The sequence below is a fragment of the Myotis myotis genome, unplaced genomic scaffold, assembly GCF_014108235.1.
Source record: "Myotis myotis isolate mMyoMyo1 unplaced genomic scaffold, mMyoMyo1.p scaffold_m19_p_11, whole genome shotgun sequence".
Taxonomy (NCBI): Eukaryota; Metazoa; Chordata; class Mammalia; order Chiroptera; family Vespertilionidae; genus Myotis; species Myotis myotis.
Genome location: NW_023416315.1, coordinates 37138935 through 37157552, shown reverse-complemented (window position 1 = coordinate 37157552; position 18618 = coordinate 37138935). Strand labels below are relative to the sequence as shown.

The 18618-nt window shown below is 34.5% G+C and overlaps 1 protein-coding gene across 7 annotated transcripts in view; it reads left to right on the top strand.

Annotated features, from left to right (window-relative positions):
* Positions 1 to 18618, top strand: part of CASD1 (CAS1 domain containing 1) — a 44069-nt gene that overhangs the window by 22364 nt on the left and 3087 nt on the right. For 3 of the 7 annotated variants that reach the window (XM_036328154.1, XM_036328156.1, XM_036328158.1), the window contains 9 exons: positions 88 to 510; positions 1505 to 1594; positions 9671 to 9790; positions 10802 to 10958; positions 12323 to 12402; positions 14626 to 14727; positions 16068 to 16208; positions 16714 to 16791; positions 18000 to 18092. In XM_036328154.1, coding sequence (XP_036184047.1) covers positions 88 to 510; positions 1505 to 1594; positions 9671 to 9790; positions 10802 to 10958; positions 12323 to 12402; positions 14626 to 14727; positions 16068 to 16208; positions 16714 to 16791; positions 18000 to 18092 — 1284 coding nt within the window. The remainder of the gene's footprint in view (positions 1 to 87; positions 511 to 1504; positions 1595 to 9670; positions 9791 to 10801; positions 10959 to 12322; positions 12403 to 14625; positions 14728 to 16067; positions 16209 to 16713; positions 16792 to 17999; positions 18093 to 18618) is intronic. The other 4 variants (XM_036328157.1, XM_036328159.1, XM_036328155.1 and 1 more) reach the window with 4 other exon arrangements.

The window sequence follows — 18618 nt, the reverse complement described above, 5'->3', positions numbered from 1 at the left end:
GAAAAATCAGTAGTATTCACAGGAGAAAATCTAATGTGAAATATATTACTGACAAGATAATAACCAAATAACTTGGTTTGTTCACAGAGTGCAATGATTCTTATGAACGTGTATTGCAATAAGATACTGAAGCCTGTAGATGGTTCCTGTTGTCAGCCTCGGCCTCCTCTGACTCTCATGCAGAAGCTAGCTGCTTGTTTTTTTACCTTATCTATTGTCGGATATTTAATTTTTTATATAATTTATCGTAATGCTCATCGGAAGAATAAGCCATGTACTGATTTGGAAAGTGGAGAGGAAAAGAAAAATATTATCAATACCCCCGTGTCTCCATTAGAAATACTTTTACAATCTTTGTGCAAACTTGGCCTGATTATGGCTTATTTCTATATGTGTGACCGTGCAAATCTATTTATGAAGGAAAACAAATTTTATACACATTCAACTTTCTTTATTCCAATTATCTATATCTTGGTTTTGGGAGTATTTTACAATGAAAATACTAAAGAGGTAAGTAAGCGTTATTTTCTTTTTAGCTCATGTTATCCTTATTTCATTATAAACTCTAGATTTTTAAAAAAATACCATTTATCATGCCAAAATATACAAGTATGTATATTGGAGAGGATAAATGAATGTTGTGGTTATACTTCACTTAGCAGACTCTGTTACTTTTTTGAAATATTTTGGAGGAAGTTCAAAGAGTTTCGTGAAGATTGTTAAGAAGTTGAAAATAATGACCTGTGAAAAAATGTCATGACTTTGTGTTATTTTGCCTTCATGGGGATGGAGAAAGTGCAGCTGCTTCCAATTTTATAATGGTCTTCGAACATGATACATCAGAGCAAAAATACATAATTTTATTAATAAATGCCTATATGCACAAACATTTTATATTAATACAATCAGACATGTACACACAAATTAGAACTTACATAATGTGGGCAAATGTTTATAATATCTAAAGTACCTATTTTAGCATTTCTGTAGTTGCTCAGAATGTTAGTATAATTCCATTATAAGACATTATTTATTTGAATTAATAAATTCTATTGTAAGAAATAACCCATATGAGAATGATTAATCGGTTCTTCATCTCTGGTGAGAATATTCTAAGGGAATATTCTTCCCCCCCTACCCCCCCATTAAAGTGTAAGAGAACTGTAAGATCTTTTTTAACTGAAATCTTAAGACTTTCTTAAAATTAGAAAATGCTATTTTTTAGATTTACAAACCATTGTCATAGTTTAATGTATTCTTAATATAAAACCATAGGTATCAACTTAAACACTATTTAAAATCTGTTAGTTTATATTAGTTTTCAAATTCATGTTGTATCTTTTATCAAGAAATAAAATGACTATTTTTAATTCCCCCCCACAAATTCTTTTAACAAAAGCATTAGCTTTATATCCTATGGGAATAATTTTAACATACTTAGTATACATTGTCCAAATAATAGCTTCATGGTGAAATTTGAAACAGATTTTGGTTCTTTACACAGACTAAAGTATTAAATAGAGAACAAACAGATGAATGGAAAGGCTGGATGCAACTTGTGATTTTGATTTATCATATCTCTGGAGCAAGTACTGTAAGTATATTGAAATTCAGAAAATACCTTCTATCTTCTATATATATAAAAGGCAAAGTGTCCCCTCAGGAGTTTGACCAGGAGACCGGGAGTTCAATTGCTCACTATGATGTGTGCTGACCACCAGGGAACAGCGCGGAATGAAGAAAGGCCCCGGCCAGCAGCCAGAAGGTCCTGATCACAGGCCAGGCCTAGGGACCCCACCCATGCACAAATTTTGTGCACCGGGCCTCTAGTACAGCCGTGGGCAAACTACGGCCCGTGGACCGGATCCGGCCCGTTTGAAATGAATAAAACTAAAAAAAAAAAAAAAAAGACCGTACCCTTTTATGTAATGATGTTTACTTTGAATTTATATTAGTTCACACAAACACTCCATCCATGCTTTTGTTCCTGCCCTCCGGTCCAGTTTAAGAACCCATTGTGGCCCTCGAGTCAAAAAATTTGCCCACCCCTGCTCTAGTAGGAAATAATGTCACTTTAATGTTTTTTTAAGGGCATGGACTCTTTTGTGTTATATTCTCTGTCATTTATTTTCAACCCAATCTTTCTGCCTTCCCATTCTTCTCCTACCACTTGACTTTGAGAATGTGTAGTTTTAAAAGCAAAATCCATTGTTCTGAAAAGAGAGCAATAATTTATTTGTATCTTCTTAGCCTTAATTTTAATGCAGTAGAAGCAGCTGATAATCTAAGGGCATTATTTCATGTCATCCTATTGAACAACTAATTTAAAGTTATCAAAACTTTATGTAGATGACATTTAATTATAAAAGATTTGGAATAGGCAAGTGACTATCAAAGGAAATCATATTAGATGATTATATTTTATATTGTATCCTTCACCATATTTTAGGAAGTTTGGGAGTTTGACCAACTATTTTTACACTTTTAAAGTTTAAAAAACTTGAAACTCTCTTGCCCCAGTGTTCAGAGCTCAGGTACTGGTGGACTGTAGACCATGTGGGATATGCCATACTTCCTAAGTATTACCTTCTCCGTGAGATGGGGACCCTTCCTGTGCTCACTCAGTGCCTCCTCTACCTGGACAAAATCATTTTTTCCTTCTCCCTAGGATTCTTGTGGTCTGACGACATCTTGGTTTTGGCAAGGATGGGGAAAAAAAATCAGTTATAACACTTTAGCTACATTACAGTTAAAACAGACTTTTGAGGGTAAACCTAAGTGTCTGTCACTTTTCACATAAGTTTTTATACTGAAGATACAAACTGACTTTTATAAAATAGGTTTTAAAAATTTAAGAAACATTCAAATTTGGGAACTACTGAACTGTTTTTCTAATTGTGTTATTTATATAAAGTGCACATCTTTAAACAGTATTTGAATCAGTGATAAATTAAGATGACAGGAGACTTGCTCAGGAAGGAGTGTTTTAAAATTTTCATAGCAGTACTGAAACCGGTTTGGCTCAGTGGATAGAGCATCGGCTTGCGGACTGAAAGGTCCCGGGTTCGATTCTGGTCAAGGGCATGTACCTGGGTTGTGGGCACTTCCCAGTGGGGGATGTGCAGGAGGCAGCTGATGTGCAGGAGGCAGCTGATTGATGTTTCTCTCATCATCGATGTTTCTAACTATCTCTCTCTCTTCCTCTCTGTAAAAAATCAATAAAATATATTTAAAAAAAAAATTTTCATAGCAGTTAAGGTAAATAATACTGGAGGTTTTCAGATATCTCTAACATTTTGAAAATAATGTTATTCTTCATAAAGTCTATTATTTTTCAAAAATTTTATGGATGATTTGTTTGAAGAGTAAAAGGCAGAGGTTTGAAGTATTATTTTTGCTGAAGTTACGTAACTGATACGTTTATTCATGGCAGCAGTGAAATTCCTGTGACATTGCAGCTGAAGGGACCAATTGAAATCACATAGCCGTGGGAGAGCCAGGACAGTCAGAGGCCCAAGCAAGGAGAGACGAAAATAGTTAAACTTAGTTTATAAGCCCAGTTCAGAATTTATAGAATGAAGTTGGCAAATTCTCTAAAAAAGTAACTGGAGATGCATCTTGAATCTTAAAAATATCTCTGACATATGAATAAAGATTAAATTAATTTGAGAGGAAAAAAGGGTTTTAAGAAAATGCCACTTAGGGACATAATTAATTGCTGACATATAAAGGGTGATAATAGTGTAAAAAAAATCAGATAGAATTAATGGCAGATTAAGTTCCTCAATTTAGTGATTCCAGAAAGGACTTGGATCATAAATGGATGCAGGCAATTTGGCATTCTGTTATAATCATTTGCCAAGCTAGCATTCTAATACATCTTAGACTACATTCTAATACATCCTAAATGACAATTAAAAAAAAAAAATCCTTGTTCTGGAAGGGCATACTTTTCATTAACAGATCACTTGTTCTGATTAATTACCATATCCCTGTGCTTTATACTATAGGCTTTTGTAGTTAGAAATTGCCTATATCTACACCAGCAAAGCATTATTAGCATGGGTTATAGCATACTTGGGGACTTGATTCTTGGATATTTAAGAGATTCACTTAATTAAAAACTCCTTTTAACTGCCATAATGATTTTAATTACCTAATCTTAATGTTTTCTATTTTGAGTAAAATATGTAAAATTTTAGTTGTGCCATGTTTTATACTAAAACCTTAGAGGCCCTGTGCACGAATTCATGCACAGGTGTGGCGGGGGGGTCCCTCTGCCTGGCCAGGGATCGGGGCCAATCAGGGCTATCTCACCCAGCTCAACTGGGTCAGGGGGAGGGACCATGGGAGGTTGGCTGGCCGTGGAAGGTTGGCTGTGGGAGTGCACTGACCACCAGGGGGCAACTCCTGTGTTGAGCATCTGCCCCCTGGTGGTCAGTGCTCCTCATAGCTACCAGTTGTTCAGTTAACCTGTTGTAATGGTCGCCTAGGCTTTTTTATACCAGGGATGTATGGATGGATGGATAGATAGATAGATAGATACCACATCAAAAATTAATGGGAAATTTAAAAATAGTACAGATGGTCTGGTAGATTGCAATTCTTGGTGTAAACATTCTTTTAAGATATAATTTATATCTAAGGGATAAAATACTACGAATTTAATATGAAAAGGTATAGCATGGTAGTTACGCCTGAATCAAAGGTATTGAAGGAAAATTTGTGGGACTAAAGAAAAAGAAAATAACCAGAAGTCAGCCTAGCTTAGCTACTAATTTTAATGTAGTTGGAATTTAAGATATATTTTTGTGACTAAAATTTTATTATAATACTAGCGAACCAGTGCACGGGTTTGTGCACATTGAAAGGAAATTAAGTAGAAGGTGGCCAGCAGGGCAGGACTGGGCAAGACGGGCCAGACACGCCTTGGAGCCAACCTCCCTCGGTCCCTCCCCAGCATCTGTGGAGTGAGAAGAGTCCCTCCGGCAGGTGTGGTCCCTCGGCCTGGCCTGTGGGGATCAGGCCAAAACCAGCTCTCCGACATCCCCCAAAGGGGTCCCAGAGTAAGAGAGGACACTCTGCAAAGTTGCTGCCATACAGGGTGTGGAACGCAAATGCAAGTGTGCGGTAAACCAGATTCACTGCCAACAGTGCCCCAGCAACAACATAACCCATGGCCAAAGGTAGAATCGCGCGGCCCCACAAGGAATTGGGCTCCCTCCTCTCTGGTTTTAGGTTGCGTCACCCGAGAACTGCCGCTGCCAAGTCACTGCAGCTCGGCAGCTCCTGTGTTGAGCATCTGCCCCCTGGTGGTCAGTGTGAGTCATAGCAACCGGTCGGCTGGTTGGACACTTAGCATATTTGCCTTTTATATATATAGATTTGACTCATGAAAGACAAAAAAGAAATAATTTAAATTAAAAGAGACTAAAAAAGAATGATAACTAAGTGCCATGTGTGATCATTGATTCAGGTTCTAAATTAAAAAAAAAAAAATTTAACCATTAGGAATATTACTGGGACAATCAGGGAAATTTGAGTATACATTGTACAGCAGATACTGTTATACGCATATTAAACTTCTTGGGTATGATAATAAAATATGGTCAGGTATTTTTTCTGCTTAGAAGATACTAAAATATGTAGGGATGATGTCATGTGGTCTGCAATATACTTTTTAAATTTTTTTTTAAATTTCATTGTTTAAAGCAGTGGTGGTCCATAAGGTCCAAAAGGTTGGCAACCCCTGGTTTAAAGTATTACCTATGTCTCCTTTTTCCCCAATTGACCCCCCACTCCACCCCGGCCACCCCCACAGCCCAGGACAAGCCCCCACCGCCCCAGTGTCTGTGTCCATTGCTTATGCTAAAATGCATGCATACAAGTCCTTTGGTTGATCTCTAAACCGCCCCCATGCCCATCTTCTCTCTGAGGTTGGATGGTCTGTTCAGTGTTACCTTGTCTCTAGATCTATTTTTGTTCATCAGTTTATGTTCATTATATCCCACATATGAGTGAGATCATGTGTATTTATCTTTCTCTGACTGGCTTATTTCACTTAGCATAATGCTCTCCAGGTCCATCCATGCTGTTGCAAATGGTAAAATTTCCTTCTTTTTTATAGCAGCGTAGTATTCCATTGTGTAGATGTACCACAGTTTTTTAATCCACTCATCTGCTGATGGGCACTTAGGCTGTTTCCAAATCTTAGCTTTGGTAAATTATGCTGCTATGAACATAGGGATGCACATGTCCTTGGTATTTCTAGTTTCTTGGGATGTATTCCTAGAAGTGGAAATGACTGGGTCAAATGGGAGTTCCATTTTTAAATTTTTGAGGAAACTCCATATAGTTCTCCACAGTGGCTACACCAGTCTGCATTCCCACCAGCAGTACACGAGGGTTCCTTTTTCTCGGCTTACTCACCAGCACTTGTTATTTGTTGATTTGTTGATGATAGCCATTCTGACAGGTGTGAGATGGTACCTCATTGTTGTTTTGATTCGCATCTCTCAGATGATTAGTGACTTTGAGCATGTTTTCATATGTCTCTGGGCCTTCTGGTATGTCCGTTTTCGAAAAGTGTTCATTTAGGTCCTTTGCCCATTTTTTTATTGGATTGTTTATCTTCCTTTTGTTAAGTTGTATGAGTTGCAATATACTTTTAAAATGGCTTAGCAGACCATCAAACCTCAGAGGGAAGGTAGGGGAGGGTGGGGTTAAGGGGAAGAGATCAACCAAAGGACTTGTATGCATGCATATTAAGCCTAACCAATGGACACAGACACCAGGGGGGTGAAGGCATGAGTGGGGAGGGGGGGCAATGGGAGGATAAGGACACATATGTAGTACTTTAATCAATAAAGAAATAAATTTTTAAAAATGGCTTAGCATAATATGTATATAGATATATATTGTACTATTCTCGCAACTTTTCTCTTGGTTTAAAATATCTTAAAAAGTTAAGAGGATTATTACATGAAATTTGTAATAATCTAGCATTATCTGGAACTTGGCAAATTGTAGTGATAGTGTTTAATACCATTTAAATGAATAGTTTTTGCTGTTGAAATATAAGAACCAAGTCCCAACTTTGTAGGCCTAGCCCCAGTCTTGAAGGAACTTGAAAGGATATTTTCTGGAGAGTGGTTAAAGTAATTAGTAATGGTTAGCCTAGGTCTGACATCTGTTTTTTTAAAATACTTGCAGAACTATTAGATGTAAGAGTGATTAAGTCTGTGCATATGGCTCCAGAACTAGACTCTTCATTATGGTAACCACTACCACAGGTAACTGTTGAGCACTTGAAATGTAGCCAGTCAGAATTAAGATGTGCTATACTACATAAAGTAAAACACGAACCATATTAAGTATGACTAATTATGATAAATGCATGCTAACTTCAAAAACTTAGTATGAAAATAGCCTGGCCGGCATGGCTCAGTGGATAGAGCGTTGGCGTGCGGACTGAAGGGTCCCAGGTTCGATTCCGGTCAAGGGCATGTACCTTGGTTGCAGGCACATCCCCAGTGGGTGGTGTGCAGGAGGCAGCTGATCAATGTTTCTCTCTCATTGATGTTTCTAACTATCTCTCTCCCTTCCTCTCTGTAAAAAATCAATAAAATATATTTTTTAAAAAAAACTTAATATGAAAATAATGTAAAATATCTAGTTATATCTTGGAATGATAATATTTTAGATATATTGAGTAAAAAATAAAATATACTGAGTAAAATTAGTTTCACTTGTTTCTTTTAATTTTTTTAAATGTTCTGGTGGCCACATTAAAAATTTACTGTGTGGCTCACTTTTATTTCTATTGCACAGCACTGCCCTAGAGCGCTGAAGTTGGTAGTTGTACATAAGGTTACATTTCAGCCGAACCGGTTTGGCTCAGTGGATAGAGCGTCGGCCTGCGGACTGAGGGGTCCCGGGTTCGATTCCGGTCAAGGGCATGTACCTCGGTTGCAGGCACATCCCCAGTGGGGGGCGTGCAGGAGGCCGTTGATCGATCTCTCTCATCGATGTTTCTAACTCTCTATCCCTGTCCCTTCTTCTCTGTGAAAAATCAATAAAATATATTTAAAAAAAATAAAGTTAGATTTCAACTTTTCATGAAAAGCAGCTTAATAGCAGTTAAGGACCATCTGAAAATGGAATGGATTGCCTTTGGAATTTGTTGTTTTCTGCTACTAAAAAGGTGCTCAGATATTTGAAGGGAACATTTTAGAGAACATTCAAGAATGAAGTAAAAGCACAGATTTAGATTAGATAAATCTTGAGGTTATTTCAGTAGTACCTTTTCCACCTTCATCCCTGTGATTCTAATATGTTATACCTTCATTAAAAATTTCTGACCTGCCATAACCGGTTTGCTCAGTGGATAGAGCGTCGCCTGCAGACTGAAAGGTCCCAGGTTTGATTCCGGTCAGGGGCATGTACCTTGGTTGTGGGCACATCCCAGTGTGGGGGGGTGTGCAGGAGGCAGCTGATCGATGTCTCTCTCATCGATGTTTCTAACTATCTCTCTCCCTTCCTCTCTGTAAAATCAATAAAATGTATTTTTAAAAAAATTTCTGACCTAAGGATAAGACATTTAAAAATAATAATGAAGGGCATATGCCTGGGTTGAAGGCTTGATCCCCAGTGTGGGGCATGCAACATTCTCCAATCGACGATTCTCATCATTGATGTTTCTATCCCTCTCCTCCTCTCCCTTCCTCTCTCTGAAATCAATAAAACATTTTTTAAAATATCTATGTAGATTTAGTAATTATCCCTAAAAGAATGTAATTGCAAGTGTTGAATGTCATTGAACAAGCCTTGAAAAGGTAATTTTTTAAAACTGTGTACTAGTTCTATTGTAGAGATCATGAATATGCATCTAAAGGACTAATGGTTAATGGATAAGTGGAATGATAGTGTTTTAAGATTCTGAGAATCAGGACTTTGTAAATGAGATCATATTTCCAGTGACACCCTAAAATATATATTAGAAATATGGTATTTTTATTCAACCTTAAAGTGAAGATGTGATGCTCTAAAAAACCATGGCAAGTGATTCTAAGCATCTTAGTCATAATGAAACAGTTTATGTGGGCATATAAAATAAAATTCTATAAGAGTGGAGGGAAATAATATTTCTAAAATATGTTTGTATATATTTTTAAATATGTATGTTTTGTTTAATATTGTAAGTAGTCATGTGACCATTTTATTTACAGGTCTAATATATTTACCAGGGCCAAAAATGTAGGAAATTTTGTTTTTTATCATTAGGAAAATGTGAAATCCATAGTGGTGATTAATAATTTGATATCATATATTTAGTTCTAACTGGAAGAAATATACAAATATACAAAGAAATATACAAATTTTATATTAATTATGCATTCCTCGCAAAAACACTTCGCAGTTTAGAAAACTCAGACTTAAGTCACATAACTAGTAAGTGGCAGAAACCAGAATTTGAATCTAGGTCTATCTGATTCCAAAGTCTACATTTTTAACTCCTGCTATAATGTGTAACTTTTGAGAATAAATCTTTTCATTGAGATAATGCCAAATGATAACGATGATCCACTATCTTGGTTAAAAGTGCTGGTTATGGCAATTCAAGGTATAGTTAGTGCCAACATATATTTTACATATCTGTTTTTGTCAACAGTTTTTGCCTGTGTACATGCACGTTCGAGTTCTGGTTGCTGCATATCTATTTCAGACGGGCTATGGGCATTTCTCATATTTTTGGGTCAAGGGAGACTTTGGAATCCATAGAGTATGTCAGGTAGGAATGCATGCAGTTCTTTTCTTTTTTTTTTTTCTTCATTTCAACATGCTTTTGTGCCTAACTGTTGATAAAATATAAATATTGTCATTATAAGACCATGAATAATTTGAGTTTTGAAATAGCACTTTAAAATTGTGTTATTTCTATGTTCTATGGTTAATAATTAAGAGATAAATAATTTATTACTGAGGGAAGGGAAATATAATTTAGATGAATGTATAATAAAAGCACTGGTACACAAGGGAAAACATTGCTGGTTTACTTTAGTTTTGTAGAAATGTATGATTACCTGGAATTATTATTATAGCCTATGTTTTCTCTCTCTAAGAAGAGATTAATATTTATTAAGTTTCTACCTTATTCTAGGCAATTTCTGAACATTATTTTCCTTATCTCTCATTACAAACCTGAGTTGTGATCTTCTCATGTACAAACAAGGAAACTGAGGCTCAGAGAGGTTAAATAATTTGCCTGTAGTAACATAGTAAGTGCTGGAGCTCTAATATCAACCTCTCCAATTCTTTGTTCTTTGAATGACATCACACTGTCTGAAATGACTGTTACATAAGTCCCAAAGATGCTTTTTAATTTGAGTAATATGATTTTGTATCTATGACAACTCTCAATTTAATCCCAAATGGGGTAAATCCACATCAAATAGAGATGAAATGGATACCTTTTCTTGAGGTAATCTAATCTCCTCCTATAAACTGGAGCTCTCGAAAGGAGATTTATGATTTTTTCCCTACATGTAACACGATGGCAATTGCAGCCAGAGGACAGCTCAGGCTTGTGCTGTGCTGGGATGTAGTTAATATAATGATGCATAAATATTTTATATTCAACTCTTTACAATGACTATAGAACAAATATAATTTTAGGGATTAATAAAATATGCTTGTATATTTGTTATTCTAGTGTCAAACATTTATACTTTGTCAGAAAGAATCTGTCTTTGCTGTTCATGAATATCTGGAATGAAAACCATTTTCTTCTCCTTTTTAATAGGTCTTATTTCGTCTCAATTTCCTGGTAGTGGTGTTATGTATAGTAATGGATCGGCCTTATCAATTCTATTACTTTGTCCCCTTGGTCACGGTATGGTTCATGGTCATATATGTTACTTTAGCACTATGGCCTCAAATAATCCAAAAGAAAGCAAACGGTAAATATACTCTCTTACTTATGTTAATAAATATGTTCTTTCAATGTATGAAATTTCTTTTTAGTTGGTAAAGGCTATTTTTTGAGACATGTAAACAGTTAAAATTTATGTGTAGTATTGACATTTTGAAAGTTTGGTCTTAAAATCTGTTTCTAAAATGTTGCAGATAAATAGTTGAAATGAAATAATAGTGCAGAATAATAGTTTAATCTATATTATGTCCTTTCTTTTTAAATTTAAATTTTTAAAGCCATTTTACCTATTAACTAATGCAACAGTTTCAAAGAGTACAAAGCCAGAATGCAGAGAGCTATGAGAGAGAAAGGAAAGCCAAATAGGGCTCCTGTCTCTTACATCCTGCTTCGGTCCTGATAACTCTGCTTTATTTGATTTCTTATATATATTGAGATTTTTAATAAACATTCATTTGCAAAAAAGGCTTTATGTCAAACAATTTTAAAAAGTGCTAATATAATTTATCTTCTAGACAACCCTTTAAGCAGTTATTATCAACCTGTTTTACATATAAGGAAACCAAAGTGTCCTAAAGGTTGTCATCTTCAAATTTCACACAGCCAGTCTCTTACAGTGTTCAAAGTGAGGCCACAGTCATTACCTTAATGCTTCACCTCACCCTTAAGATCATATAATTAAAATATTTTTCCTTTATGGAAAAATAATTTAAAAATTTTTAATAATTATTTAACTTAACCAAGTATTGTATATCAAAAATATTTTCTGTTGCCTTTCATTATAATATCGAATAATTTTTCAGGGAAAGAGTTGAGTTCCAGCCTTTAGTAAAATCCATTAGTGTCTTTGGACAGCCTCTGTAGTTTAACCGCTTGACATAAACTCAAAATATTAATCAAATGAATAATCAATGTGTATAAACTGGGAGCACATAACTTAAAACATGTATATGTAAAATACATTTTATGGTTAAATCCTAGTCCATTAGAGAGTTCTTAAGCTTTCTCTTTAGAAGCTTAATGTTTAAGCAGTCTTAAGTTAGATTCAACATGTTTGTTAAAATTACATTGAACATATTGTTCCAAATTTTGTTGTACCTTTCAATAATGAATAGGTATAATTGAATTCAGGAGTTGTTTTCAAACATATTTATAGTGGATGAGTAGTGGGTATATAGGCTATCAGGTCTATGTTGTAGCCTCATTCCTAGCAAGGACCCTCTGCCTTTTTGTTCTACTGGTAACTTACACTGCTTAGATGTAGTTTGTGTAACTGATAAGCAGCTTTAAATTATGTTAAGAACTATGCAGGGTATTAATACTTTAAATAGTATCGAATATTTTCTTATGTAAATTCACAATTTTTAATAAATTAAATATTTTCTCTCTTAGGAAGTTGTTTCTGGCATTTTGGTTTACTCTTGAAACTAGCCTTCTTGCTGTTATGTATATGTTTTTTGGCATATTCTCAGGTTTGTACAGTCTTTTTTAGTTTATATTTTGTTCTATTTTATTTTAGAGTTCAAATCTATTAAAATATGTGAGAAGATTCAGAGCTTTTCTTTAGCTTCATTTTTTAATGACTGTAATAAAAGTGTCACTCGGTAGTTGACTACTCAATGTAGATCTTTTGAGACCCACTTTTGTTACCCCTGTTTTGTTGTAAGAGCAATTTAAAGCTCTTCCTCTGGCAATTGTTCAGAACCCATTTTACTTGATCAATCAAACGTTTATTGAATGCCTCTTTAAGACACTACTCTAAGTGGAGATCAAAATTCTCTTGACAGAATTTGCAACTTGGTTTGTGCATTATTCATTGCATCAAAATGTTACTTGATTTTTCCATAACTACAGAGTAAAATTTTGGCAGTTAGTAAAACCAACTTAGGAGCAACGGGATTTGTACATATGTAGTACATTTAATTTAATTAAAAGTTTGGTCATTTTCTCTCAGCTACTTTAGCAGGGTGGCAAACTGCTACCTGCTGGTCAGTCCATGAGACTGACATATCGTTTAGGCAGTACAATAAACAAAATATTTTAATTAGAATGCCTATAGTTGTGACATATTCTGCACAACTTGCTCCTGTCTCCCAAACTCTGTCTTGTACCTGGTTGCATCAGGTACAAATGTCATATAAGCTGTGTGTGTATGTGTGTTTCTCTATAAAGCTGGTTTCTGGCTCGTTTGTTTTGTGGGCTTTCATACTTATTTTCATACTTAGAAATAAAGCATTTATATTACTACTCCACCTCTAAGGTTTTTTGCAGAAGATCTATGAAATAATAAAGAAACGATTGGCAAATGTATACAGAAATAAGCCAAGTAATTGCAACAACTACTTAATAGTCATTCATTAAAATTCCCAACACTCTCGTGGAGCATCTGAGGAAGAGAAAGGAAGGTAGACCAGAGGTTCAATAGAGGAACTAAGGAGGTTTCCCCTGCCCTGGATTAGTGATTACTACTGCACAAGAAAAAAAGTACATAGTCCAATATAGCCCAGTGTCTTTCACATAATGGATGCTCAATAAATACTTGTTTGTTGATCACATAAGAAACAAAATTTTAATCAGAAATAAAGTTGTACATTACAAATATATCATATGCTACATATGATCATATCTAATAGCTATATACCTATTAAGTCATATTTCTGTATTTCATATAGTTTGCATATATGATATATAAGTACTTTATATTGAAAATTTTGTTAAGAATCATCCTTAATATTCTGAGGCATAAATAGGACCTATTTTTAACAAGCTATAAGCATTTTAAAATCTGTCATTAAAAGGAGAATATTACATTTTATTAAAATAATAAAGTTTTTCTGACCTAAGCATTCAGCATTACCTAAAATACAATACTGTTTCCATATTTTTCTTAATTTTTATTAACCTTTTAAAAAATTGTGATGTTAGACATTTTTATGCTGTGGAATTAGGTCTAGTAATGGAGTTTTCCTTAATAGAGTTTGTCGTCATTCTTTGGTCTGGAAATTGAGGTTTTTGTTCTTTTCTTTGAAAGACTTCATTAATGTGCAGGAATGTACCCAAGACTTCTGCCTCTACATTCTCAGATTTTCAAGGCTGTCAGGTTAATAAAGGGGCACAATTCACTAACTTCACCAGAATAAAATTGTAAACTTTGTTTCAAAAACTAGTAATGGCATTTGCCGGTTGATTGATTAAGGTGACTAATTCAGAGGATTCTTTTAACTCAACTGGTTAATTATAGATTATTAAGGACATTTAGAGAAAGAAAAACTATATTTTAACCTTAACCATCATTTCTTAGGTTATTTATAGCATATTGGCTGAAGCCTTTTGTATTTTTGTGTTTTGATCAGTAAATATTACCTGTTTTGTGTACTAGATTTAAATTTTTAAATGGAATAATTTTCCAATTACCAGCTTATTCTTTTCAAAATTTTCAGTCTCAGTAGCCTTCCACGTGCAGTAAAAATAAAGTAACAAAAATGTTTTGTCATCTTTATTAGCCATCAGTAAAATAAATTTCTTTTCAAATGAATTTCAAATGAAGTTATATTTTTAAGTTAAATAAGGAGAACCTAAAAACTGTGAGTGATCCTTATATAATTCTAACTTTAGAAAATTATTATTTTTAATGAATTGCAAGACAAGTATTGACTTGTACCATTTTAATTTATTTTCTGGATTCCTTTTTTCAGGGTGCATTTGAGAAGATCTTTTCTCTTTGGCCATTGTCTAAGTGTTTTGAACTGAAAGGAAATGTATATGAATGGTGGTTCAGGTGGAGGTTAGACCGTTACGTATGTATTTACCTTCTGATCTTTTGCCATTTCATATTGTACTCTTAAAAATCATTTGGAAATTTTTTAATCAATTTTTACTTAGTTTTAGAATAAGGACACATGTTGATATGTTAAGTCAAAGCAGCCCTATTTCTCTACATTTTTATAGCAGAGAAAGGGTATGCCTGTATATCAGCAGAAAAATACTGTAAAAATGTTGTCTATAAAGTGGCCTTTGTTTGAGTCATAATTTTGACTTACAGGTGACCCATCATATACTTTGTATGCTTCAGCCATTCAGCACAATATGTATTGAGCCCCAATATATGCTTTACTGTTGGTGTGATGAAGGATATATTAGAGAAAGAAGACATACCTCCAGGATTCTAAATATTAAAATCTAGTTTAAAACCCAAGATTACTACTTATAATTGGGTGTTAGGTATGCAGTATGAAATCGGAGGTAGAAATTTGAAAAGAAGAAAGAGCGGTGTCATGCATGGGTGATTTCATGAATTTAATATTGAAGGATGGTTAAGATTCATTCAGTTGACCAACAAAATGTAAAACGTCCAGCACAGCGTTCATTAAATAATAGGCACTGAATAATTACCCTTCTTTACACTTTTCCCTTTTCCTCCCTTCTTTCACTTATCCCATTTTTCATTCAACAATTATTTTCTTAGTGCCTATTTCTGGGCCAGTGCTTGGTTCCCATTACCTGTGCATTTTCCAATGAACGCATTGCATTTCAAAACCATGTATTAATTATCAATAAAAAGCTTTGCAAAGGTCTTGTCATCAAATAATTTTAAATTCTCAACTTTCTCACTAGAGCATTCTACTATGATATGGTAGTTCACATCAAGTCTTTATTTAAAAAGAAAGCTCTCTGGTCCAACATGTGTTTTTCACTCTTTAAGTGCATATACTCCTATTTGAAAATATGAACTTGGTGTTGTAATCGTTCTGTGCTTTATTCAGTTAAAAGAAGTACCAATATAAGATGTTTTATCTTGGATGAGTACAATTAAATCTTATGTGCCTTCAGAATAGTTTTTTATTAGTATTTTTAAATTGTCATTATTTCTACACTTGCATTATTTCTTCAGTTTGAGCCAGTTTGTCTCATGTTGTTACAAGAGATGTTGGCTTTTCCATTGCTGATAGGTTGTAACAATCATGGGCTTTATTTCATTGCTTGAAGTTTTACTCTTGAAGTTTAAGTCCTAGAAACTCTGAAACTACTAGTAAGCTTTTAACTTAATTACTTTTATACGTGTTTTTATCATTTACCACATTTGTTGCTATTTATTGGAAAGACGTTGTTTAAAACAAATTTTTCTCTCATTTTTCAGGTAGTCTTTCATGGAATGTTGTTTGCTTTCACTTATCTGACCTTACAGAAGCGTCAAATACTTTCTGAAGGAAAGGGTGAACCTCTTTTTTCAAGCAAAATTTCAAATGTTCTATTGTTTATTTCAGTAGTTTCTTTCTTGGTAAGTTTCAAAATGTAATCTTCTAATTTTCCAACATCCTAATTGGAATACAAAATTTCCTTTAAGAGATAGGAATTGAACCTATTATTTTTAATAAATAAAATATTTTAAAATTCTTTTTTTAATTTTCCAATTGAACATAAATTCTGAAGTGAATACATATACAAGTTAAATATGAAGAATAACTGAAATCTAAGTGATAGGAATTTTAAAAATTGTAATAAAGTTGGGAAGAAATATAACGTAAGGTGTTCGACACGAAGAGCCATCACTGCCTCGGGATCACTGTTCCCAGGGCAGCATGGACCGAAGCCCCTCTCTGTGCTTTATGTCTGGGCAGTGGAGACACCAGTGATGAGCAAACCTGTGGGAAGTTTTACTGAAGCTTTTACATCACATAATGAAGCATAATGTGATAAATAAAGAAAACGTCAACATTTCCTGAGAATGCTGACTCTAGGGCGTAACTGCGTTTGTGAACCTATTCACGTATTTTTTGTTTTAGACCTATTCCATCTGGGCTAGCAGTTGTAAGAACAAAGCAGAGTGCAATGAACTCCACCCATCTGTTTCTGTGGTGCAGGTAATTATCTTGATTTAAAGAAAGTGTTTCTTAATTGATAAGGACACCACCATCTTTAGCGGCAAAGAAATTTGAGATCAAACTATTTAAAATGTAGTTATTTTACTTAAACTTTCCAAGTCCTAGTTTCCTTTATTGTAACAGGGATATTAAAATCTCTTTTAAAGGGTTGTTATATTAAATGTATGGAAATGATCAGTATTTGTCACTAGGCACTTAGAAAATGTTCATCGTACTTCTCATATTTGCTTTTAAGAAATTTTTAATCATTTACCAAATATTTGATGCCAGTATGTACTAGATATTATGCTGAAGGATATAGTGATTACCAAATCAAACATACTTTATATCCTTATCGAGCCTACATTCTTCCATTACAGATAGTAATCATATAGTTACCATGTAATTATAAAGAGAAGTACATGATGCAGTAATAGACCATCATGAGGGAATATTACCTAGTTGGGGTTGGAGTGTAGGTCAGGGATGATTTCCCTGAGAAATCTCAGCTGATTTGGAGGGATGAATGCACAGCAGGCAGCAAGAAGGCAGGCTATGGTGGGAAGGAGCATACACCACATTCGTAAGTGTGTGGTAGAGACTGGGAGGTAGGCAGAGGCTAGAGGCAACTCAGGTCATGTTTACATTTTTGCAGACACCTCTGGTTGCAGGTAATCATAGGACATTGTGGGTAGTGTGATGATGAACAGGGTGCTTTGGAAACACACAAAACTTCTTCCTAACCCATCTTGATGTCACAGCAAGGTTCTCGGAGAAAATAGTGTCTAAGCCAAGACCTGAAAAACAAGTAGCCCAGCAAAGAGCAGCAGAGAGAGTTTCTAGAGGATTCTTATGGAAAAAGCAAAACTATATCATGAGGCTTTATAAATTTTGCCACATAAATATGATATCATCTCTTTCTTCATAAGAAGCCTCAGTGGGTTTATATTTTTTCTAATAAGCATAAATTAAAACTGCTCAACCATGTACTACCTAATACCTGCACTGGTATGCAGTATACAAACCACATGTTTGAGAAATCGAGTTTGTATACACTCTAGAACAAAAATAACTTGCTAATCAATTGGGGGGAAAGTATTTCGTATGTATCAAGTTTAAGAATATAAATAAATTATGACTTGAAGGAAAGCAAAAATGCTTTTAATAAACAGATTATTAATATTTACCTTTGTGGTTTTTTTCTTTAGATTTTAGCCTTTATTCTAATAAGGAATATTCCTGGATATGCCCGTTCTGTTTACAGTTCATTTTTTGCTTGGTTTGGAAAAATTTCATTAGAGGTTGGTACATTAATATTTTGCTCTGTCATATATCTAACAGTTAAGTGTTACATGTATGCTTGTGTGCATATACACGTGTATGTGTACGTTTATATATATGTGTTTGTGTGTAAACCTGACATGTTTTTATTTTTATTTTTTAATTCTCACCCAAGTATATGTTTTTAGTGATTTTTAGAGAGAGGAAGGGAGAGAGAGGGGAGGGGAGAAACATCGATGTGAGAGAGAAACATCATTCGGTTGCCTCCCATACACACCTAATTGGGAATCACACCTTCAACCTTTTTGGTGTACCGGAGGATATTTCAACCCAGCCAGGGCAACCTGACATTTTTTTAATCAAAGCTATGTTACTTACGGAATTATAGAGGGGGGAAATTCAGTACTTTCAAAAGCAGTAACATATTATATAATTTTTTACAGCTTTATTTAAATGACTAGACATAGATGACTTTCACAGTGTTCTTTTTACTGTCTTAAGCTTTTAAGGACAACCAAGATGCTGAGCTCAGGGGAGAAAAAAGTA